This window comes from Bombus flavifrons, chromosome 7 (genome assembly GCF_040668555.2).
Source record: "Bombus flavifrons isolate JBK064 chromosome 7, iyBomFlav1_principal, whole genome shotgun sequence".
NCBI lineage: Eukaryota > Metazoa > Arthropoda > Insecta > Hymenoptera > Apidae > Bombus > Bombus flavifrons.
In genome coordinates this window covers 12,314,893-12,342,005 of record NC_138448.1, presented here as the reverse complement: position 1 = coordinate 12,342,005, position 27,113 = coordinate 12,314,893, and the positions used below count along the sequence as shown (strand labels likewise).

General features: G+C 37.2%; 1 protein-coding gene across 2 annotated transcripts in view; it reads right to left on the bottom strand.

The window, feature by feature from the left end:
• Positions 1-27,113, bottom strand: part of LOC138181531 (glutamate receptor ionotropic, kainate 2) — a 152,286-nt gene that overhangs the window by 27,469 nt on the left and 97,704 nt on the right. For both annotated transcript variants that reach the window (XM_069116379.1, XM_069116378.1), the window contains exons 6-8: positions 26,766-26,819; positions 22,431-22,595; positions 19,916-20,068 (exon numbers count right to left, since the gene is read on the bottom strand). In XM_069116379.1, the coding sequence (XP_068972480.1) occupies positions 19,916-20,068; positions 22,431-22,595; positions 26,766-26,819 (372 nt within the window). The remainder of the gene's footprint in view (positions 1-19,915; positions 20,069-22,430; positions 22,596-26,765; positions 26,820-27,113) is intronic.

The window sequence follows — 27,113 nt, the reverse complement described above, 5'->3', positions numbered from 1 at the left end:
AGAACGAGGATATTGAGCCGCAAGGCAACAACATTTATCATCGAGTTAACAACGAGCGAAAGTAAATAATATCGAACGATTAAACGTCATTGATGACGTTATTTATCGAGCAGCTATGGGAACAATCAACTTATCCCCTTATGGCGGATTTGGAAGCGCTCGAGTCTCGTTGCACGACACGCCAGTTATTTCTGCGCATTGGCGCACTGAATTTCCTATTCATTTATCAAGGAAACTGTTTAATTTACGCCGAATATGTGTGGCGCAGTTCATTAATCGATATTCAGCCGTATAACGAACGACACCCGCTCTGTGATTTCATCGATGAATCATGTGCCACGTGTGCCACGTTCCTCTTTGTCATGAACTTTCATAACGTGCACCAAACTCCATTTGAATACTTCGTTTTTAATAATTTTAAAACTTAATGAAATAATTTTACTGAAAGAGACGATGAATGTATTTCGACGACAGTTTTCAGCCTTTTTTTCAATGAGATTTGTATGCACCATGAAAAGATAATACACGCAACTTGATTTTATATATTGATTAGCATATTCTCTGCGATTGAATGCCACTGTTTGTACAATTAGTCAGTTTTGTATTAGTTCTCCATTATTACCGAAGTCCATTGAAGCAACCGCATTGTTTATACCGTTGCTATTTTTCGATTGAATAATTGAACAGTTGGAATGGCGAACGATTTAAGTGCCAGGGACGAAGATGTTTGATAGAAACAACAAATGCATTTTTACTAATTTTGAGAGTAACATTATCTATATATACTATGGATTTTCAACGTTTGTCGCTTTTATGAATTTAAAGGGAAAACAAATGTTAAGTTCATAAATATTTTATAAATAAATATTTTTTCGTTTTTTTCAACCATAGATCGGCCGTTACGTATGATAATTGATTTTTTTGAAAGGTAAAATAAATTATTCTAACACATTTTTATCCTATTTCACATAGTATTTATATTCTTTTCTAAAGATCGTATTTTATTTTTTTATTTTTATATATCTGTTTACGACTCCAATTCGTGAATTGGGTCATTTAGAGTCTCGTTTAATTTAACGCGAGAATGCAATAGGTAATTCGAGCAAAATTAAAACGAGCCACGAGAGAATTGTTTGTTGCAAACGTTTCTTTATCAAAACGTCCGAAATGCGTGTTTCCTTTGATTATATTTCCCTTAATAAGCGAACATAAGATCTAATTCTGAGCTCATTCACCAGAAATGTGTGAATCTTTGGATCGTTATGTTGGTTGAACTTGCCGGAAATTTGACGTCGGAACAATATTCACTTAATAAACCTGGCCACGAGCGTTGGTCACGCGAACGTGAGTTGAGATCCTTACGAGGTCTAACACGTGTTACTCGTGTCATGGCAAGAGGACAGTCGTGCAGAACTTGGACGTCGAAGGATGCAGCCAGGAAACAGAATTGTTCGAATGAATCGCGAGAAATGGACTGTAGAAAGATGTGTTGGAGGGAAGGGTATAAAAAGAAATGATTGGAGAACAGTGTCATGGTTGATGAGAAATAGTTTTCCTAGAAGCTTTGTCGAAAGAAAGGTTGATCGAAGGAACAAGGCATCAAACAAGATTAATAAATATTACCAGAAATTTTATATAATGTAGCTTACGTAAGTATTTGAACACTTATCATAAAAAGCCTTTATGCATGTCGTATTTGTAAAATAAAACGTTTTGAAATTTCATTAGTACTGTATAACGAGACACGACTGTTATGATTATATTGGTAATATAATGGATATTTGACTATGTACATATTCATATTTATTACAAACTTTGTTATTAAATGAAATTTATAATTAAATATAGTCAAGTGTGGAGTGTCATAAAATGAAAGAAATAAAATTTCAAAGCGTTTCGAATATTTTCACCAGCAACTGTATACCGTAAACTTTTTTATATTTGAAAACAATTATTTCGTTAAACAAAATGTAATAAACGTCCCTCCCCCTCCCCAGTTAATAGCAATGATTTGTTCTTATCAGTGAACGCGATCGTTAAAAATGATTTGAAAATTTATAAATTACACGAAATCCATCTCTCTCGAACAGAATGTCAAACAAAATTACAGAACATTACACCGTATCAAAATCAATTCTACCGGAAAAAATCTCCGAAATTACCATCGATTCCCTGTCCTTTCATGATCCCATTCTCCTTTTAAAGCACGCGTTCCCGAACGTATTATCCAATTTCTGCATTTCCTAAAATGCCATACGAACGATCGCACAAATATCCGGAAATCCTCCGAGTCCAAGGAGCAGAGGGGAAAAAAGGTAATTTGAGGGCCGAGTTACCCGACGCGACATAGTTCGGATAAGGAAGGAAGAGGAATATATGTATACGATGGACAGGGAACAGAGTAAGAGAGAAACTCGAGTATGGCTACGAGGGAAAGACAGACGGAAGACACAGGGAGACAGGAACGGTCCATTCTCCGTAGCTATTTACTAAATACGCTGTTCAATTATTCATGTGTCAACGTTGCTCCGTCTCTCCGCGCACGTTTGCGGCTTATCATTGGATGCCTACCAATCCGGTTGCTTCCAGCTGCAGGAACACTTCCAGCCATTTGTCGGGATATCTACGATTTCCTCGTATTCTTCAGGCTCGGTGCATTGTTTTTCCCGTGGCTTCCGGTATGACACGACATTTGCATTAGACGGTCATTCCCTGTTGCGTCTAGCTAACTTTGACATTCTGTACGTGATGTAAAAGGTTAGCTGTTGTGATTGTCCGTGAACATGATTTTTAGGAACATTTTCTATTCCGAGGAATTGAGCCTCCAGGGAGAGCAATTTCATGGTAATATCGATATTGTTTTATTTTCCTTGAAAGACCAAAGTTCCAATATTGCTGCAATTATTTATATTTAATATTCCTACAATTTTATTTTAATTTCTTATCGTTGCACTATTGTATTATTGTAGCAACTATTATTAATTCTCAGGTTTCCAATTAGCGTAAACGTTGATAATTAATAGTAATTTTTGAAATTTCTGGTCACAGAGCGTACGCTATTTCTCTTATAATTAATTCAACTCGTACAATGCAACAAAATCTCGTCAACAATAGTATACGATATTTCCCATAAACATAGTGGTCAGTGTTTTATTCAATAACTACTGTTATAACATTTAAGCCATTAATTTGTAATAACATTTACATAATTACTTTATAACATTTAAACTGTCACTTTACAACATTAAAGCCATTAATTCATAACATTTAAAATATTCATTTACGACTTTTGATGTATTAATTCTTCACAGTTAAACTATTTATTCATAACAATTAAATTGATTACTTACAACAATTACGCTATGCATTTATAACAATTCATTATTAATCTTAAACAGTTACTCGATTAATTTTTAACAGTTACACTTTTAACATATAACAATATGCTCCCATTGGTTGAAAATAATTAAGCTCCTAATTTATAACAGTTAAAATATTTGACTGTAATAGTACAATTATTTTTATCTTAAACTGGTATTCAATATAAGTTAACACAGTTCTAAATCAAAAACTAGTACCACAGAAGTGTGACTTTAGTTTTAGCTTGTAAAAATTATTACAATTATAAAAATGGTTATTGTAATTAATTGTTGAAAGCGTCAATTCACAGTTAAAGTTGAAAAATTGTTAAATTTGATCGTGTTATGATGAAAAAATCATTTTCTATGATATCAGCATACCGTTACAGTTCTATTGATCTTCCGAACATTAGGTATATAAGGAATGCACGACCATCGCGCGAACTCATTTGTGTTTGAATTACCGTACCGTGAAGATCGAAGAAGAACATTTACGAATTAGAATATTAATTTACAACGTCTAAGACATTAATTTATTACATTTAAGCTATTAATTCATAACATTTAAGACATTGATTTATAACACTTAAGCTATTAATCTACAACATTTAAACCATTAATGTACAACATTAAGCAATTAATTTATAACATTTAAACTATTAATCTACAACATTTAAACTATTAATTTAAAACATTTGGGCCATTAATTTATAACATTTAAACCATTAATCTACAACATTTAAGCCATTAATTTCTAATATGTAAACTATTAATTTAAAACATTTGGGCCATTAATTTATAACATTTAAACCATTAATCTACAACATTTAAGCCATTAATTTCTAATATTTAAACTATTAATTTAAAACATTTGGGCCATTAATTTATAACATTTAAACCATTAATCTACAACATTTAAACCATTAATCTACAACATTTAAACCATTAATCTACAACATTTAAGACATTAAACTATAACATTTAAGCCATTAATTTATAACATTTAAGCCATTAATTATTACCGTTAAACTATTAATTAGCAACATTTAAACTATTAATTAAAGACATTTAAAGTATTAATTAACGACATTTAGAATATTAATTAGTAACATTTAAACTATTAATTAACTGCATTTAAACTATTATTTTATAATATTTGAGCCATTAATTTATAACATTTAAACTATTAATTTAGAACATTTAAACTAATAATTTGTATAAACTCAATGGCAATGCAATTATAATTATTGAGCGTCTATGGATGGTACGTAATTCTTCGTGTCCACTCGAAGCCAAGGAATCAACATTGTATTCATGGAATTGAAGAAACACGTGCAACTTAATCGAAGGAGCGAGGTCTCATCATCCATTTATGCGTGCTACAATTAGTAAGTCGCGTGGCTTGGTTTCTCCGAAAATAAGTTCAATGTTCCAGTATGATTATGTGGATTCATATGTTATACCTATTGTAATTAATAAATTTCAATACATACTACTTCTTTATTATAAAATAATTTTGCATCTCTGTTTCCAATGCTTAGAAACTCTTTATGTAAATGGGACCCGAAAGTAGTTACCTCCTCGTGGTGGGTCCCGGTAATTGGTATCGTTTTCCAAATAATAATACACCAAGTACTATTTTGAATATTAGTATTATTATTTGAAAACGATATCAAGCTAAAAACTACATGAGTATAGTTTGGTCTTGATCATCCAAAATAGTTTTGGTGATCTAGACTGGACTAATATCCCCCCGCGGGGGCACCGTGGGACATCGTGGGACATCGCAGGACACCGTGGGATGCGAGCGTTTTAGCCTTAATTAATCATAAGATAGATACCTATGTTATGTGCATTGTAAGCTCATTCTGTACAAAGATACTTATCTATCTTGGAACGAAAAATAAAGATCTCGTCTCTCTTGATCCCCTCGCTTACCACACTGAAAAAATTGTTCCCGCGATATATCGGTTCACGGTCGCTCAGTTCTTTCAAACCGTAGCGTGACGTACTCGTTCGCGCGTATTCCGGGTACGTGCGGGTCAACGTGCACTGGACAAATCTTTGGATTCGTAAGTCGCCCCAAGCACACCTCTGTGGTTAGTAACTGCTCGAAAACTGCCCGTCGTTTGCCTCGAATCACGGGAGTTGTCATCGCACTGGTGATACCTGCGATCCGCAATACTGTCCGATTGGTACTTCGATACTCGGACAGAAACCTGCATTTCACGTCCTCCGTAATCCTGTTTAAGTGAAAAACTCGCGGGCGGGGGGACCCCACTGTGCAGTTGGGGTAATGCCTTCGTAATCCTGTTCAGCGGTCCATCCTCGTGAGTGGGCCCCACTGTGCAGTTGAGGCCTCTTGCCTTCGTAATCCTGTTCAGCGGTCCCTCCCCGGGTTCTCACTTCGTCAGTTGGAGTGTGTTAAATTGTAGGCCTGTTTGCTGGGTCACTAGTATCATCGGTCTTTGCCATCGACCGTGATAAGATCCAGACGACTTGACAGGAATCGAGAGAAGGTCAATGCTTGGGCTTTCCGCTGAACCTTAGAGTTATCTGGTACACGGGAGTACGTCGCGTAGGTTTGTTAGTTCTTTCGAGAGATCGTGATCTCGTTTGTTCCGGGCGCGCCGCGGTTTTTCTTTCATCGTCTGATTGTTGGGGCTCCTTTTCCATAGTAGCCTCATTTCTTTTCTTTCGTTCCAAGCTCGACAAATGTGTCTTTGATACGGAATGTTGCCGATAGGGTTGCGAATTATTGTACGATGTTTGTACTAATCGATGTAATCGTTGTATGGGAGATGAATGTTGCGTTGTGTGGGAGATAGATGTTGCGTTGTGTAAGCTTTGTTTTACGTTTGTAAAGATTCGTGTAACTGCTGCGTAGGAGATAGGTGTTTCGCGGTTAGGCTACGAAATGACTATCTCTTTACGCAGGCCCATGGTCAAGTAGAGTCAAAACTCGACATTCTGCCAATAGGTTGAATGTCGAGATCGAATGTGTAGTGTTAAATAACCCATGGGCGGGTCTCGTGCGTAGTCACCTCCTCGTGGTGAGACCTGGTAATTGGCATCTTTTTCCAAAAATTGATCAGTTGATTAATCTTTGGAAAACGATACCAAGCCAAGAACTACGCAGCAGTCCAGTTTGGATCACCAAAAATCCTCTAAAAGAATTTTGGATGATCTAGACTGGACTGCACTATTAATTTATAACATTTCAGCAATTAATTTACAACATTTAAGTCATGAATTTGCAACATCTAAGCCACTAATTCATAACATTTAAGCTATTAATTTTTACATTTAAACCATTAATTCCTAACACTCAAACTATTAATTTATAACACATAAGCTATTCATTTATAACATTTAAGCAAATAATTAACAACGATTAAACTATTAATTTATAACAATTGAAACATTAATTGGCAACATTTAAAACATTAATTTATAAGAATCAAACCATTCCTCGAGGAATCAGTAAGTCTCCCGCTAATAGCCCAATACATCGATAGATTTAACGAAGAAGTACCTAACCGCGATTGCAACCAATTAGATCATATTATTTGCTACATAATTAATAACTGTATCACGTACTGCGATGTAGGCGGTATTGGAGAATATAAGAAATTTTATGTTCCAACTATGACGAGTATATTTACTCGTTTAACGTGAGAGGAACTAAAAAGGTATTTTAAACAAGCATTAAATAAGAATTTTAAGTATCGCAGACAGTGAGTAGGTGTTATTCAAGAAAAAGGAACATTTTATTTTTTAATTAGCACGAGTAAATGAACGAATATCGATAATATAATATAACGCTTAATATGAGTTTCACCTGTCTGATTATTTAAAGCTTAACTTATTTCACAGTAACGTCATCGACTGCCCTTAGGCTCTTTTCCCTTTTTGTTCAAACTAATTGATATTCGAAAACTAGTATCAAGGAGGTGCGAATTTAGTCTTAGTTTGTAGAAACTATTAGAATGATAAAAATGGATATCGTATTAAATCGTTAAAGATGCCAATTTACGATAAAAATTAAGAAATCGTTCAATTTGATTTTGTTACAATGGAAAAACCGTCTCCTGCTATGTCAAAAAATCGTTACCGTTTGATTAACAAACCGACGTCTTGTTAAGTTATATAAGGAGCACGGAAGTCGCGCGCGAGCTCTTTTGTGCCTGAAATTCCGGAGAGTGAACATCGAAGAAGAATATAAATATAAGGTAAGTAAGAAAAAATATCAAACAACAACATTGTAACGAGTAATTTATAACGTCTAAACCATTAATTTACAACACTTAAGCTATTAATTTATAACATTCAAGCCATTAATTTATAACATTTAAGGAATTAATTTATAACGTCTAAACTATTAATTTATAACATTTATGCTATTAATTTATAACATTCAAGCTATTAATTTATAACATTTAAGCTATTAATTTACAACATCTAAGCCACTAATTTACAATATTTGAACTGTTATTTTATACATTTAAGCCATTAATTTATAACATTTAAACTATTAATTTTTAACATTTAAACTATTAATTTATAACATTTAAGCCATTAATTTCTAACATTTAAACTATTAATTTATAACACTTAAGCCATTAATTTGTAACTTTTAACCTGTTATTTTATATATTTAGCCATTAATTTATGACATTTGAACTATTAATTTATATCATCTAAGCCATTAATTTATAAAATTTAAGCTATTAATTTACAACATCTAAGCCATTAGTTTATAACACTCAAACTATAAATTTATAACATTTAAACTACCAATTTCTAACATTTAAACTATTAATTTATAACGTCTTAGCCATTAATTTATAACATTTAAGCAAATAATTAACAACGATTAAACTATTAATTTATAACAATTGAAACATTAATTGGTAACATTTAAAACATTAATTTATAAGAATCAAACCATTCCTCGAGGAATCAGTAAGTCTCCCGCTAATAGCCTAATACATCGATAGATTTAACGAAGAAGTACCTAACCGCGATTGCAACCAATTAGATCATATTATTTGCTACATAATTAATAACTGTATCACGTACTGCGATGTAGGCGGTATTGGAGAATAAAAGAAATTTTATGTTCCAACTATGACGAGTATATTTACTCGTTTAACGTGAGAGGAACTAAAAAGGTATTTTAAACAAGCATTAAATAAGAATTTTAAGTATCGCAGACAGTAAGTAGGTGTTATTCAAGAAAACAGAACATTTTATTTTTTAATTAGCACGAGTAAATGAACGAATATCGATAATATAATATAACGCTTCATATGAATTTTATCTGTCAGATTATTTAATAGCTTAACTTATTTCACAGTAACGTCATCGACTGCCCTTAGGCTCTTTTCCCTTTTTGTTCAAACTAATCGATAGTCGAAAACTAGTATCAAGGAGGTGCGAATATAGTCTTAGTTTGTAGAAACTATTAAAATGATAAAAATGGATATCGTATTAAATCGTAAAAGATGCCAATTTACGATAAAAATTGAGAAATCGTTCAATTTGATTTTGTTACAATGGATAAACCGTCTCCTGCTATGTCAAAAAATCGTTACCGTTTGATAAACAAATCGACGCCTTGTCGTAAGTTATATAAGGAACACGGAAGTCGCGCGCGAGCTCTTTTGTGCCTGAAATTCCGGAGAGTGAACATCGAAGAAGAACATAAATATCAGGTAAGTAAGAAAAAATATCAAACAACAACATTGTAACGAGTAATTTATAACGTCTAAACCATTAATTTACAACACTTAAGCTATTAATTTATAACATTCAAGCCATTAATTTATAACATTTAAGGAATTAATTTATAACGTCTAAACTATTAATTTATAACATTTAAGCTATTAATTTACAACATCTAAGCCACTAATTTACAATATTTGAACTGTTATTTTATACATTTAAGCCATTAATTTATAACATTTAAACTATTAATTTTTAACATTTAAACTATTAATTTATAACATTTAAGCCATTAATTTCTAACATTTAAGCTGTTAATTTACAACATCTAAGCCATTAATTTACAACATTTAAACTGTTATTTTATACATTTAAGCCATTAATTTATAACATTTAAGCTGTTAATTTACAACATCTAAGCCATTAATTTACAACATTTAAACTGTTATTTTATACATTTAAGCCATTAATTTATAACATTTAAACTATTAATTTATATCATCTAAGCCATTAATTTATAACATATAAGCCATTAATCTAAAACAATTACTCCATTAATTCTTAACAGTTATACCAATAATTTATAACCACATTCTCCCATTAATTCAAAGTAATTATGTTCTTAATTTCTAACAGAAGTACCGTTACTCGAAAGTAACTCTACATCCATTGATTTAAATCAATACCATCAATTCGTAGTGAGTGAATTAATGATTTATTTTGTTTTATTTTATTAACGGAATCCATCAAGTCTTTGAAGTGCTATTTTATTTCTATATAGCATTATCTTTTAATTTTAAATACAGTATTTAATCTCTCATTTCATTATTTCGTATAAAACCTGTGGTAACACAGAGTTCAATTTTAAGACATAATTTTCCATTTCTGCTCAAAACCAAGGCGACAACACCATATTCATGGAATCAAGGAAGCAAGTGCAATTTAAAAGAAGGCAACTACATCTTATAATTTGTCCATACGCGCTACAATTGGTACCTCGCATAGTTTCGTTTCTTCGATGATAAGTACAAAATTCAAGTACGATTATGCGGATCCACGTACTACAGCTATTCCAATTAATAAATTTCAATACACGCCACTTCTTTATTATAAAATAATTTTACATCTCTGCTTCCAATGCTTAGAAACTCTTTATGTAAATGGGACCCGAAAGTAGTTACCTCCTCGTGGTGGGTCCCGGTAATTGGTATCGTTTTCCAAATAATAATACACCAAGTACTATTTTGAATATTAGTATTATTATTTGAAAACGATATCAAGCTAAAAACTACATGAGTATAGTCTGGTCTTGATCATCCAAAATAGTTTTGGTGATCTAGACTGGACTAATAACCCCCCGCGGGGGCACCGTGGGACATCGTGGGACATCGCAGGACAACGTGGGATGCGAGCGTTTTAGCCTTAATTAATCATAAGATAGATACCTATGTTATGTGCATTGTAAGCTCATTCTGTACAAAGATACTTATCTATCTTGGAACGAAAAATAAAGATCTCGTCTCTCTTGATCCCCTCGCTCACCACACTGAAAAAATTGTTCCCGCGATATATCGGTTCACGGTCGCTCAGTTCTTTCAAACCGTAACGTGACGTACTCGCTCGCGCGTATTCCGGGTACGTGTTGGTCAACGTGCACTGGACAAATCTTTGGATTCGTAAGTCGCCCCAGGCACACCTCTGTGGTTAGTAACTGCTCGAAAACTGCCCGTTGTTTGCCTCGAATCACGGGAGTTGTCATCGCACTGGTGATACCTGCGATCCGCAATACTGTCCGATTGGTACTTCGGTACTCGGGCAGAGACCTGCATTTCACGTCCTCCGTAATCCTGTTTAAGTGAAAAACTCGCGGGCGGAGGGACCCCACTGTGCAGTTGGGGTAATGCCTTCGTAATCCTGTTCAGCGGTCCATCCTCGTGAGTGGACCCCACTGTGCAGTTGAGGCCTCTTGCCTTCGTAATCCTGTTCAGCGGTCCCTTCCCGGGTACTCACTTGTTTCAGTTGGAGTGTGTTAAATTGCAGGCCTGTTTGCTTGGTCACTAGTATCATCGGTCTTTGCCATCGACCGTGATAAGATCCAGTCGACTTGACAGGTATCGAGTGAAGGTCAATGCTTGGGCTTTCCGCCGAGCCTTAGAGTTATCTGGTGCACGAGAGTACGTCGCGTAGGTTTGTTAGTTCTTTCGAGAGATCGCGATCTCGTTCGTTTCGGGCGCGCCGCGATTTTTTCCTTTATCATCTGATTCATCGGGCATCTTCTTGTTTTCCCATTTTTAAGGGAAACTTATTGAAATCACGTTATATAACTTTTCAATATCTTCAATATCTTATAGCGTCGCAAAAGTAGAACGTTAAACAGTTTAGTACAGCGACTCGTATGTCCCTTCTGCAAGACACGAAATGGTATATACAGTGTCAGTAGCTTCATTTTCTTCTTTTCGTTCCAAGTTAGATAAATGTGTCTTTGATACCGAATGCTGCCAGTAGGGATGCGAATTATTGTATAATATTTGTACTGATCGATGTAACCGTTGTGTGGGAGATAGATGTTGCGTTACGTATGCTTTGTTCTACGTTTGTAAAGATTCATGTAAGCGCTGCGTTGGAGATATGTGTTTCGCAGTTAGACTACGAAACAACTATTTCTTTACGCAGGCCCATGGTCAAGTAGAGTCAAAACTCGACATTCTGCCAGTAGGTTGAATGTGGAGATCGATGTGTAGTGTTAAATAACCCATGGGCGGGTCTCGTGCGTAGTCACCTCCTCGTGGTGAGACCTGGTAATTGGCATCGTTTCTCAAAAATTAATCAGGTGATTAATCTTTGGAAAACGATACCAAGCCAAGAACTACGCAACAGTCCAGTTTGGATCACCAAAAGCCTCTAAAAGAATTTTGGTGATCTAAACTGGACTAATAACCCCCCGCGGGGGCACCGTGGGACATCGTGGGACATCGTGGGACATCGTGGGATGCGAGCGTTTTAGCCTTAATTAATCATAAGATAGATACCTATGTTATGTGCATTGTAAGCTCATTCTGTACAAAGATACTTATCTATCTTGGAACGAAAAATAAAGATCTCGTCTCTCTTGATCCCCTCGCTTACCACACTGAAAAAATTGTTCCCGCGATATATCGGTTCACGGTCGCTCAGTTCTTTCAAACCGTAACGTGACGTACTCGCTCGCGCGTATTCCGGGTACGTGTTGGTCAACGTGCACTGGACAAATCTTTGGATTCGTAAGTCGCCCCAGGCACACCTCTGTGGTTAGTAACTGCTCGAAAACTGCCCGTCGTTTGCCTCGAATCACGGGAGTTGTCATCGCACTGGTGATACCTGCGATCCGCAATACTGTCCGATTGGTACTTCGGTACTCGGGCAGAGACCTGCATTTCACGTCCTCCGTAATCCTGTTTAAGTGAAAAACTCGCGGGCGGAGGGACCCCACTGTGCAGTTGGGGTAATGCCTTCGTAATCCTGTTCAGCGGTCCATCCTCGTGAGTGGACCCCACTGTGCAGTTGAGGCCTCTTGCCTTCGTAATCCTGTTCAGCGGTCCCTTCCCGGGTACTCACTTGTTTCAGTTGGAGTGTGTTAAATTGCAGGCCTGTTTGCTTGGTCACTAGTATCATCGGTCTTTGCCATCGACCGTGATAAGATCCAGTCGACTTGACAGGTATCGAGTGAAGGTCAATGCTTGGGCTTTCCGCCGAGCCTTAGAGTTATCTGGTGCACGAGAGTACGTCGCGTAGGTTTGTTAGTTCTTTCGAGAGATCGCGATCTCGTTCGTTTCGGGCGCGCCGCGATTTTTTCCTTTATCATCTGATTCATCGGGCATCTTCTTGTTTTCCCATTTTTAAGGGAAACTTATTGAAATCACGTTATATAACTTTTCAATATCTTCAATATCTTATAGCGTCGCAAAAGTAGAACGTTAAACAGTTTAGTACAGCGACTCGTATGTCCCTTCTGCAAGACACGAAATGGTATATACAGTGTCAGTAGCTTCATTTTCTTCTTTTCGTTCCAAGTTAGATAAATGTGTCTTTGATACCGAATGCTGCCAGTAGGGATGCGAATTATTGTATAATATTTGTACTGATCGATGTAACCGTTGTGTGGGAGATAGATGTTGCGTTACGTATGCTTTGTTCTACGTTTGTAAAGATTCATGTAAGCGCTGCGTTGGAGATATGTGTTTCGCAGTTAGACTACGAAACAACTATTTCTTTACGCAGGCCCATGGTCAAGTAGAGTCAAAACTCGACATTCTGCCAGTAGGTTGAATGTGGAGATCGATGTGTAGTGTTAAATAACCCATGGGCGGGTCTCGTGCGTAGTCACCTCCTCGTGGTGAGACCTGGTAATTGGCATCGTTTCTCAAAAATTAATCAGGTGATTAATCTTTGGAAAACGATACCAAGCCAAGAACTACGCAACAGTCCAGTTTGGATCACCAAAAGCCTCTAAAAGAATTTTGGTGATCTAAACTGGACTAATAACCCCCCGCGGGGGCACCGTGGGACATCGTGGGACATCGTGGGACATCGTGGGATGCGAGCGTTTTAGCCTTAATTAATCATAAGATAGATACCTATGTTATGTGCATTGTAAGCTCATTCTGTACAAAGATACTTATCTATCTTGGAACGAAAAATAAAGATCTCGTCTCTCTTGATCCCCTCGCTTACCACACTGAAAAAATTGTTCCCGCGATATATCGGTTCACGGTCGCTCAGTTCTTTCAAACCGTAACGTGACGTACTCGCTCGCGCGTATTCCGGGTACGTGTTGGTCAACGTGCACTGGACAAATCTTTGGATTCGTAAGTCGCCCCAGGCACACCTCTGTGGTTAGTAACTGCTCGAAAACTGCCCGTCGTTTGCCTCGAATCACGGGAGTTGTCATCGCACTGGTGATACCTGCGATCCGCAATACTGTCCGATTGGTACTTCGGTACTCGGGCAGAGACCTGCATTTCACGTCCTCCGTAATCCTGTTTAAGTGAAAAACTCGCGGGCGGAGGGACCCCACTGTGCAGTTGGGGTAATGCCTTCGTAATCCTGTTCAGCGGTCCATCCTCGTGAGTGGACCCCACTGTGCAGTTGAGGCCTCTTGCCTTCGTAATCCTGTTCAGCGGTCCCTTCCCGGGTACTCACTTGTTTCAGTTGGAGTGTGTTAAATTGCAGGCCTGTTTGCTTGGTCACTAGTATCATCGGTCTTTGCCATCGACCGTGATAAGATCCAGTCGACTTGACAGGTATCGAGTGAAGGTCAATGCTTGGGCTTTCCGCCGAGCCTTAGAGTTATCTGGTGCACGAGAGTACGTCGCGTAGGTTTGTTAGTTCTTTCGAGAGATCGCGATCTCGTTCGTTTCGGGCGCGCCGCGATTTTTTCCTTTATCATCTGATTCATCGGGCATCTTCTTGTTTTCCCATTTTTAAGGGAAACTTATTGAAATCACGTTATATAACTTTTCAATATCTTCAATATCTTATAGCGTCGCAAAAGTAGAACGTTAAACAGTTTAGTACAGCGACTCGTATGTCCCCTCTGCAAGACACGAAATGGTATATACAGTGTCAGTAGCTTCATTTTCTTCTTTTCGTTCCAAGTTAGATAAATGTGTCTTTGATACCGAATGCTGCCAGTAGGGATGCGAATTATTGTATAATATTTGTACTGATCGATGTAACCGTTGTGTGGGAGATAGATGTTGCGTTACGTATGCTTTGTTCTACGTTTGTAAAGATTCATGTAAGCGCTGCGTTGGAGATATGTGTTTCGCAGTTAGACTACGAAACAACTATTTCTTTACGCAGGCCCATGGTCAAGTAGAGTCAAAACTCGACATTCTGCCAGTAGGTTGAATGTCGAGATCGATGTGTAGTGTTAAATAACCCATGGGCGGGTCTCGTGCGTAGTCACCTCCTCGTGGTGAGACCTGGTAATTGGCATCGTTTCTCAAAAATTAATCAGGTGATTAATCTTTGGAAAGCGGTACCAAGCCAAGAACTACGCAACAGTCCAGTTTGGATCACCAAAAGCCTCTAAGAAAATTTTGGGTGATCCAGACTGGACTGCACCGTGGGACATCGTTGGACACCATTGGACACCGTTGGACATCGTTGGACACCGTGGGACATCGTTTTACACCTTGGGACACCGTGGAATATGTCTTGATTATGTGAAGTCCATCGTGAGCCCATTCTGTACAATGATACTTATTTGACTTGGAACGAAATACAAAGATCTATTCTGCTTCCTATCATTTTTTCCGTTTTTATTCTAATTTATTGTTTTATGTACGGGAGCGTGGCTCCATTGATTTGGCAAACGAAAGAAAACGCCGCAATTTTGAATTTATTCTCTGTTTGATTGCTGTTTCTCTTTGGCTTCTCCCTACTTTTTAAGGGAAATGTAGTTCATTTGTAGAACATTTGCGTGAGAACTGTGGAGTGAGCGTGTTGGTGTGCCTAAGTAGGATTGTATACTTTTTGGTGTCTGTTAATTATAAGTAGGTAGGCCCTGTAGGTAGTTAGCACTTTCTCGCGGTGAGATCCGGGCAATCAGTATTATTTGGTATATAATTACTGATTGTATTACTATACAGCAAAGCAATTAACTGTATAACTGATATAATTATTAATTATATGGCAAGTAATATGAGATAATTGGCTGCAATCCTGACCAGGTGTTCGTATCAATATTCATTCATCTATGTGAGCCTTTTATGACCATTGCATATGCACATTGGCATGTATTTTTTTATTTGTGAATTATGGAGGCAAGGGATTAAAGGAAACATTAATTCTCTCTACTCGGAAATTTCATAGAACGGTCTTCGATATGCTTTTATGGATTTCCATGAACAAGCAGGATTAACGTTTAGTGTGTTATTCCTGTTGTAGAACGTCGAGCGGCGTCGTTTACGTCTGTGAATATCATGGCTTTTTTCTCTACGACTTGTACGAGGTTATTTGCCACCCCATGTGTCGTTCGATTTGAGGATTACTGTACGCCCCGATGCTTAGGCTAACCTCTTTTCGTTCGTGTAAGGAGGATTGCTCGCGTGCAGGAATATTTTGTCCGATTTTAATCGTCATTAACTAAAAAACGAAGGCGAAACGCAATTTTTTTATTCTTGATTTCGGCTTCAAGAATCACCCCTTAAATTTCCTGACACCTGTAGCCGAACACCTGTATATTAGAAGCGCGACAGCTAGTGTTACCTGTACATCAAGTACTTTATTGTCCCGGATCCGGATTAAGCAGTGTACTACCTGTATATCAAATATTACACCGCCGTGTTGTGAACGCTCTAATATCACGTTCGACGCAGAGATTTAATCGAAACAGACAGAATTTTATTTAACGCTTCCCATAGTCATTTGTTTTTCATTGTTGTGCCGCTGGCAAACAAGCAGGGATATATTTTTATCGAACAATTTTTCTGTGATTAACGCATCCGTTGCACTCTTACTGCGAGCGCACCATATCGCGTGAAAAACAATTTTCATTAACTCGATTTCCGCATCGTTTGATCAACGAAACGATATTCCTTTCAATCCGTAGCGGAACCGACTTCTGAAAGCTTTTAGGTTTTCTCCGGATCTCGCTATTCAGGAAATCGCGATTCCTCTCATTCTTGCTCGAATAAAAATTTCGTGGAGGCACCCGTATCGATTGAATTCCCTCGGGTTTCGCGTATTCCTGGACTGTGAAGCGGTAAACATCGTATCCAGTCGGGATCGGTAAACAAGAGACGGATACAGTCCACGGTTTCTTCGTGACGCTTGACTCGAGTGCGAATAAAGGGTGATATTTATTTCCTGATCGCGTTACGTGCTTTTTGCGACACCGTAGAAAGTGCCTGGGTGCTCGAGAGTCATTTTTCTCGCCCGGAAAATGCTCAAGAGAGTTTCCAAACTTCTTTGCACTCCCCTCTTCTGTTCATACCAGACGTACCAGGCGTGACCCAGGACTCGTTTCTTGTTTATACAGCACGATGCAATTAAGGAGAATGGAATTGTTAACGGAACCTGGGCCGAGGCTTGGCTTTTGTCCCTGTGTCCTAAACGGATCGTAAATCATTCTCGTATTCTCTAGTATACTGCTGAACCCGAAAAATATCCCACTCGAATGGCGACGCTGTAGCTTCCAGTCTACATTTATATTCTCTGGCAGTTTTGGCTGCTGCTGCCCGAGTAGTGAAACAAAATCACTTTTCGGCTAGTTCTTAAAATATTTCTATATACACGACAGACCCGAAATCTGATGTCACAGAGCATTTTAATTTCCTACGCTTTCACTGGATACATTTTCATAGTTTTAATATATTTTCATAACTTTAATTATAATTTACTTATAATTCTCAATGAGAATTGATTGTAAAAAGTCTACCAAATAAAAAAAAAAAATAGTTTTAATAGCGAACGTACATACGTGAATTAATGCGTATGTAGCTTGAATATAGTGGATTGTAGCTCATAATAAGTTGAGATATTTGTGGGGATAAGACTTCGAGAATTGTGTAAAAATTTATGTTGGAGTATTAATAAAACGCAAGGACCGATTCGGAAAATGCAAAGAGCGCTTCGGAAAATTCACGCGTAGTCTAGGATGCTTGGTTGCACGTGAAATTTAACAGCTTGTGACAAGAATGGCACGCAGCTGCATACAGTAGCTCACGAAAGTATTCATTTCATATCCATTTACATTAGTATACCTTAAAACAAATCTGTAAATGTACATATGTAGAAGTTGCAAGGTATTGAGTCACAAATTTATTTAAACAGTTAATTATTCATTATACTAATAAGCCTCGGTATTCAGTAGGATTATTTTTAACATTCATTGCGTGTTTTGGAATATCAAAATTTATATAACATATACAGTAGATACATAATGATTTTCTATGATAAGCGTTCAAATACGTTCGTAGGCCATCATACATCTCTTATGAGCACGGTAACTAGCAAGGCTCAAAGGCTTGTAATTATTTCTGGTCGTAATATGTTAAATCAGTAATTTACACGTTTACTCCACATACATGTTTCCTATTTTCTTTGAGAGCAAAATGAACCATGATCAACGGTCTGTCTTGAAATGTCCATAAACAAAATTAAACGCTTTACCGGTGCTGTAAATTTCTCATTAGTTAAACCAGATTTCGAACTAGGAGCTCGCTAACGACTAATTTACGCTTTCGTTCGAAATGAAACGACGTTCGAAATTTAGCGCCGAACTATCGTGAAGGTGATGTTCACGAGATCGATGTCGATGAAAAAAGAACAGGTGGTAAATTTAACGGCTTCAGAAGATTGCTCCGTAAACTATAAATAAGCAAAATCACGAGGTGTCGTTACATAACATGCTCTGTTGGTTGAGTGGACTGCTCGTTAAAGGAGATTCACTCGTAAAGCACCTTGTGATATACGGCGCCAGCCTATAGTTCAAATTTTCGCGATATATACTCGATTCCCTGTGTTCACCCTCCGTTTGACAACCGACTTCCGTCGTGATATACGCCGGATCGGCAATAACGTGGCCGATCGACGAATCGAGCCGGAAGAAAATTATTGCGGCTCCAGGATTCTTCCTACTGTAAACGTACCAATCGTTTTCGGATACTATGCAATGGCTAATGAAAAAAAGTTTCGAGAAGTTTATAAGAGATTATGCTGCACATTATATATCCTTTGTGGCTCCAATAATTGTAGATTACAGTACAACAACATGGTAAATCACATTTTCTATTGCTTATAGAAAAGCAGTTTTAAAATTTAACACGTTTTCAGCCAATCTCGTATTAGCAAAATCATATTTATATTTAATTTTAGAATTAAACACGTGTCTCTTATCCGAATAAAAATATTCAAAATATCTTTGGCCATGATATTACGGTATTGAGAATATTCCATAACTGACAATTTATATCAGCTACTTTTAAAAAATGGCAAATAATAAAAATAACTCCTGTGAAATTAAAAGTGGAGGAATTTCGTAGAAATTTATATAATCGTACGTAGATATCGATGTACACGCATTTCATTAGCCAAATCTGCGTTTAAAACTGGTTGCTTCTCAAACCAGAGATGTGAACGAAGGTAACATTGAATAAGCACGTGAATGAAACGCCAATAAATTGATAGAAACTTTCAGCCTGTCCATTCGTAACAGCTTCCATTTCTGCTTTTAATTTCCGTTTTCAGTCCTGTCGCGTCGCGTCGGTGGAAAATCAAGAAACATTCCATCGCTGAATTTCTCTGCGGGATCGTCAAAACGCGCGTTTCAATCTGTTAATTGATTTTGTTAGCGGAATGGAATTAAGCACGGTACATCTCAAGGGAATGATCGCCAATGATATTGAAATGAAAGTTCAGCGAATAATAATACAAGAATGTAACACTGCTTGGTGTTTTCCTTCAATTACCGCGTGAAAACGCCCCGCGATTTCTCGCAAATAACTTTCCTTGTTCTTACGTACGTAATGGTTCTTACGTACTTTGCATAGGTCAAACTTTACGAGATCATTTTGTAAAATTGATTGGAATTTAATTTTTTATCTTCGCGGTAAGAACTTGTAACGAGTTATTTCCAGAGCTTCTTTAAGAATTTCCTCAGACGACATTGTCATAAAGCTATTTCATAACTTTGTATTATTTTTTACTCTACTATATTTCTTTCATTCGCATTTTCCGTGTTCCATTATTGCTGGTATTTCTTTCTCGAATTGCTCGTGTTGCGCAATGCGGTCTCGCTGGTAAGCGAGCTGACTCGATAATGAAAAATTATAGAACGTACGTACGGCGTTAATGTAGTTGTAAAGGGACAGACCGTCGTCCCAAGGCTCCTCTTTCTCGCACGATAAATTGGCAGGCCTGAGGTCGTGGCTGCGATCCAACGCTGCCAAACCGTGCGCGAAAACCTGCACGCTGTCGTACACTAAAGCTGGTTCTGCCTGAAACATACGTTTCCCCTCTTGTGAAAAGTTGTTTGCATTCATGCATCTCGATTTCCTTGACTTAAGTTACAGTATATCGTTTTTAGATAAAGTTTGTTAGATGAGTTGAAAACTCCGTAAAAGTTCCTCTTAACAGAAGAGGTTTACTTTACTGTGTAAACTCCATTGTCGATTTACAGTGAAGTAGATTTATCGAATAATAAACGCTAAAAGTGGTACACGAGATTTCGACAGAACGATGAAAAGAGTTTAAAGATCTTTTTGAATCACACTTCAAATCTATCGTTCGAAATTTATTGAATCTACGAAATCAAATTGTTCATTGTAAGTGTTTATCGTAGCACAGGAACTTTATTCTCAATGGAGTTAGAAAGTTTGTTAAAATTAGGTAACGATCACACTTTTTTAGTCGAGAAACTTTTGTTTTGTATGCGAAGAACACTCCAAACAAAAAATCCATCCGTGATTGTTAAAGCTCTTACGAGGAAACTAGGCCGTGTTTCGAGCGCAGTCGATCGAGCGGTCTTAATTTCGTTGCAATTTTCGCAACGAGTTTCACTTAATTACTGAAATGCTGACAAAACAGCTAGAAATCGACTTGTCGATAGTTCCGTCTGCTCTTTTCCTTCGTCATTTCTACCAGTTTAATACTTCCTGTGTACAGTATACACAGTCGTGATTTTATGTTACACTTTAATTTTCACTGAGTAGAAAGAAAACAGTGTTTGACTCACTGAACGAAAATTATATATTAACAAGTAACATCAATAAAGACGTAAATTGCAGCGAAACGTTAGCGAATCAACGGAGCATGATGGAACACACATACAGACCAATTTCCATAAATATTGAACTAATTAAATAGATTTACCATATTAATTTCGTGATCGAAAGAGCGTTATTGTATGGAACTTTCAATGCAAACGCATTCGTTTTTCTACCGAGCGCATTTTACGAGCCGATTTCAATAATTTTCTAGACTTTATCCCGCATAAAATCTCAATTTACTCGCATACATGCATATTCCTCATTATACGATGTGTTAACCCGCGATATAGCGTTTCATTCATGGTTAATCAATAATCTGAAGTAGAATAATCTGAAGCGATTAGAAACCATCAGACAGTGCCGTTTTTTCTCTGTTCTATAACTCATTCGAAAATGGCTATCCGTCATCGAAACTGATGCCATTTGAATCTGTAAATCTCCCTCTTTAAAATCGTTTTCGTTTTATTCAAATCGGACGATCCATTTCCGAGATATCGTCGTCCAAATCGCACCGTAATTTTTGATGGCTCGATGTATCTCTCTCTCTCGCACCAAAAACACTGACCTATCTCAAGCGCGCCACGTGCGCGATGGTCAATGCAGGACAATGACACAGCGTGTCTTTTCATTACTACTTCATACTCGATACGTACGCAGTTCCCAGAACTGAAACTAGGTTACGCCACTTTCCTGGAATTTCGCGCAACATCCCCATTCGCTATCTTATCTGGCCGTACACGGTTGCTTCGAAGGTTTATATCTCGGCAACTTGTTGTCGTATCGACTTTAAACAAAGTACGCTTTAAGAGGGACACTTCCCTCTATGTTCCAAGGATACATTTATGGACAAATATTTAGTGCGAAAGGTGTGAAATATTATATTTTATTCGTTGATACGTATCACGTTTGTACAGAAAGAGAGGGGGTTTTTAATGTTTTATTGTATTCTTCGAATTTTCGAAGAAGCTCGTAAAATCTTTGAGAAGCTTTCCCGTAATTCCGCGTAGAATTTTTATTTATGCTTTTTATTTATTATGCTTTGGAATTTTATATCTTGGAAATCAATTATCGTATGAATTTTAAATAAAGCGCGTTTTAAAATGAACGCTCTCTTTTATGCCGTGAGAGTAATTTCGTGGGAAAATTTTTACCGTAGCATTATGTTTTAATAATTGATAGTTGGATCGATATATAAGAAGAAAAAGTAGAATTTTCCTAATCGCAAGATTAAATGGAACACTGATAAAGATCCAGAGTCGATTTCACGCTACTTTTCTTACGCTATATCTACTCTTTCTTTTCTACAAAAATTATTTCTCCGTCTGAAACTGCTTTTAGCCTGCGGGCGCTGTCTCTTGTCCAGTCATGCGCGATATTTTCGCGTTACGCGGTTTAAGCCAAGCATCCCTGCGAAAGAATGCTCAGGCATCGACTCTTATTTCTTAAACTTCGCGCGATTGTATTGTGAGAAACCAGAAAACCGTTTTCCGTTTCGACAGACAAGAAAGCAACGAACAGACGAGTTCTGGGACGATAGATAGCGATTTCCGGTGGCGAGCATACCACAGAGTTACTTGAACTTTCAACCAACCTGTATAACTCCGGTTTTGTTGAGGATCGCGTGGCCAATCGGCTGGAAGCGTTCCATCTGCCGCAGAACTTCGGCAACCTTCGGTTCCTCCAGGTCCACCAAACGAAACGCAGTCATGTTAACACTGTTGTACTTGAAATCCTCCAAATCGAACGTCTCTATGTCCTATAGAATCATATTTTTCCCATCTTAGTCCAAGTGCATGTAGAGTGACTCGCGAAAGTATTCGATCAGTCACCTTATTAATTAAAATTTTTTAATGTTTCCTATAACACACATAATACATTCATAAAGGGTTTCTGCAAGTGTTTGAATACTTTCACGAATTATTATACCTGAAATTAATTATCGAAGGATTAGTTTTCACGCAACTTTCACCGCATTTTTATTATACTTCCAATTCGTTGTTTTTACGGATCAAAGATCAAAGCAAAACCGTCAATAACGCGTTACCCTCGATCGACGCACTTTATTGCGCCAGAATGGAACGTTGTCTGCAGCAGTCACGCCCGCACTAGATAAACTCGCGTAATATACTCTGTTAATAAAACTCTGATATAGTTGCTACTGTATTCTCCAATATTGGACGCGTTCGACCGATTACAATTCCGTTGAAAATCATCCTGTTGCAACCGATCCTTTCTATAACCTGGGAAACCCAGTTTCTTTTAGGAGTACGGTCCAACATCGGGCGAGTTTCCTTTGTCAACGAAAATCTATTGAACTTTTTCCAGCCAGAGGTCCCTTATCCGACCGAATGAAATGGTTTCTGAATTGAAGAAAAACATTATTGCGAACTGCACAATTATTATGGGGTCTACGGAAGCTTAGTTGCTTCTCTTTCAATTCCTGTCGACTGGACCAGTTTTTTCGAGGCGCGAGAGAATCCAGTTGGATATGATCTATAATTATTATTATTATCACAGAGTGATGTGTATCGCTTCGGGTAAATGATTAAGGTAAACAAAGTGAACTGAAAAGGTTAGAAACCTATGTTATGACGAGAAACCCGACAGACAAAGCTACTTTCCGCATCCAACGAACTTCCTTCGACTCCCAACTGTGATCTTCTATGTCGTTTTTACCGATTTTCGTCTTTCTTTTCCTCTTGCAAATACGTTTCTCTTGCTTCAAGTCGTAATATCGTGAACAAGTCTGTCGTCGTAAACCATCAATGTTCCGGGTGAGTGATTTATTCGAGGACTCGTGGTTATGTTTATGTAACGTGTTCCGAAATGGAACACGTTGAAGAATTCCTATTGCGATTCCGTGTCCTGGGAGAATGATAAGAGCGAGAGTCGAACTCCACTTAGGAATTCAGAATCCAGAATGTGTATGCAAATGTTGTTAGCACATCGACGATGGGTTTTGAAGAATTACAGACACGTGACGCGTGTTGAACGTTGATTTGCTTAGTTTAATAGCGTTATGATATACATAGGATGCACGCATAATATATCTAATACGCGGCATGCGCACAATAGTTTCGAGATAGTTTAACGGCAATTAGACAGAACCTGCGTTAAACTTGGATGTCAGAACCTCCGACAGCTGAGTCACACGTGATCAGCAATTACGGTTCCGTTGACATATGATGCGTATTGTCTACTATGTATTAAATTTCACGGATCATTCAGATAGGAAAAATGAAATTGCTTCTTCTTCTGAACTATCAGGAAGACATCTTTTTACAAAATAAATCAATCAAAAAGTAGGATACTAAATTACTTTGAAGAAAATATAGATCAATCAATAGTATCACGGCAATGTTGATGAAAAACAGCAGTACTCAGAGACACAAACAGAATTTAAGTTGACTTAATCTAGAACGTATTAGAATGCAATCATTGCTCGTATACAAGACGCTTAATTCTCAATCAAAACTGAACTAGGATTCAATTAAGATTCATCTCTTTGATTCTACGCTTCAAATACCTACCAGTTTATTCGAGAATTTGCGATATATTCGAAAGACTATTATCTAAGCAATCGTCATTTTGGACTACGATATTAGTAAAATATTTCGTGCGAAGCTACGTGAAAGACTATTTAACGTTAACATCCATTTTGATAAAAATGATTCTACATAGAATACGGCATACTTTACTGACGTCGATGATTTTGAAATACACGCATGTTATTCAAGTTAATATTCTGAGAAATTTTGCAGACTTATTAAAATTAGTAAACAGCGTCATGGTATATGAATATTTCTGAATATTTTATCTTTTGTTCTTTCTTACTTAACTTCCTCGATAAACAAACTTTACCTATTAGCATTTTGCTACACGAGAATATGATTTTTGGATTCTGGTGTCATGCCATCAGAAAGTTTCATTCGACATAATATTAATGGACTCGCAACGTTCCAAATTCGAACGACTGACACAGAGTAGCGTTTCCAATGATCGACAATTATAAAGGTAATACCGAACCACTGTGCGAGGCACGTGCAACATTAACAATGGTCGGCCCGTCACTCGTGTGAAATTCATAGACGACCCTTTGTTACACTGTCCTCGCCTTGCTCGAACGTTCTACGTTTGATCGCGAATAATTATTTCGGTCAACGTTTGCCTGTTAATAAATGTCATAATTATCAGCCAGTTCCATCCTGTCGGATCAACTTGTTAACTAACGAGGACGTTATTTCACCCGTCTGAATACAAGTAAACATCTCTACATCGATACCTATTTTCCTAGGAAACTCGCGAACTCTTGTTAAAGTTTGATAAACATGTCCTACCTTATACAAAAGATAAGTAAACAGGTAACAAGATATAAACAAACCGAGCGTGTAAATAAACAATGTCTAAGAAATACAAGAGTATAAACAAGTAAGCGAAGGTAAAGAAATAAATAAATTGAAAATGTAAGCAACGCAGACTGTTTGAAAAATCAAACAGAAGTGTGTGGAAAGGATTTGTCACATAACATTTTACGCTAATTCTTAGTTATATAATATTGTATATCTTTCAATTTAATCGTGAATTGTTTGAATACTTTCGCTTATCTTCGTCTTCTGATACATTGCCCAATTCTAGCTATGGTAAAAGACAATTAGCAGTAATTCATGATATACGGAAACGCAGCAGATTGTAACGTCTCGATTCCTCATTAAACATTAAACTTCGACACGAACTTGCATATTTTCGGTCATTAATCGCCCTGTGGATGTACGATCCGACCCTTAAAGCGGATTACACACCGATGCTCCGTGTCTTATAGGGAAACTCATTCAAATGCTTGTCGATTCGTACGCGATCGTGGAACATGGTTACACGATTTAATACCCTGTCACGTGTCTCGAATCCTGACAGTTCAATGGTGGTCTAATTAAATATGTAATCTGATATTTATGTAAACGTTCATAAAATGACATATTTTTAAGTCTGCTTTGCTTTATAGATTCGTTGCAAATACGATACTTCCAAATCACAGCCCTCTTTTTTGACTTCTCTTTATATCTGTTTTGACTCATGGAAAATACTGTCAGCGTATGATTTTGAATATTCGTGATACATATTTTTTTTCATAATACTTTTCATTGATTTTAACGAGCAGCGGCGCGCGTTCAAAAATTCCGAACGTTTCCGATGAATGGCATTTCGAAACCAGATGTACCGGGTCACTGTCGAAAATCCTGTAATTTCATTCGAAATTATTCGTGAAAGTGCTCGAAATATCTATCGGCAACGTTTTTCGAGCGCGGCAGTCGGACACAGTCTATGCTCGAATTCCAAGTGAAGCACGGACAAGGACAGGGGAAAACAGGATGCTCTGGAAAAAAAAAAAACACAAATCGAGTGAACTACTGCTGCGTTTTGACACCGAATTGACGTTTAATTTCAGGATTGCTTCGGTTTGCCGTTGAAACTGAAACCTTTCGCTTAAATAAACTCTGCAACGTTTGTCAAGCTTTGAACCAGCTTGATTTAAAGAGAAAAGAAAAATGAAATCATTCGTGTATTTAACGATAAACCCAATTAACGTCTTCGATAACGTTTACTAATTTTTATAAAAATTTATTTTTCCATAAAAACATCGAGGAACGCCAATTAAGCGTTTGCATTAAGATTACTAAAATCGTAATTCAGATCTCGATGATACGTTTATCGGCGCGGCGGTCCACTGGTGGACGTTTCATTGAGAAAAGTCGAGAAATATCGAGAGCAACGAATTTACATGTACTTTAGGCATGTGCATTTCAAAGAAGCTAAAGCAATTTCCGCGAATCCGTATTAAACCGAACTTGGTTAAAAGGATTTGTTTGTAATTTTCATCGCTGCACGTGGACACGCGATATGGAAAATCGATGTAATGTTCAATACTTACGAACGTGGTGAACATGTAGTGGTATCTGTAATCGTTCATTTGCAGTTGGAGAATCTGTAACACCCAGAAAAACGGCAATTAGATACGTGATTAGCACCGATTTCGGGCGCAAACGTTCGCGCTTTTCGAGGATACCGCGTCTTCATTTCGTCCTATCTAATATTTAATATTCGTGAAAACTGTAGAAATAGGGAAAAGATTGTAAAGTACTTTAACATGGAAAGTTCTTGAAAATTTATTTTGGTAAATTCTTGTAGTGAAATGATAAACGTCTGTGATCCCTTCAAAAAGGAATGTTGATAAGATACATTTTACACGAAAATGAAAAATAAAGTTTTCTTGACAGAA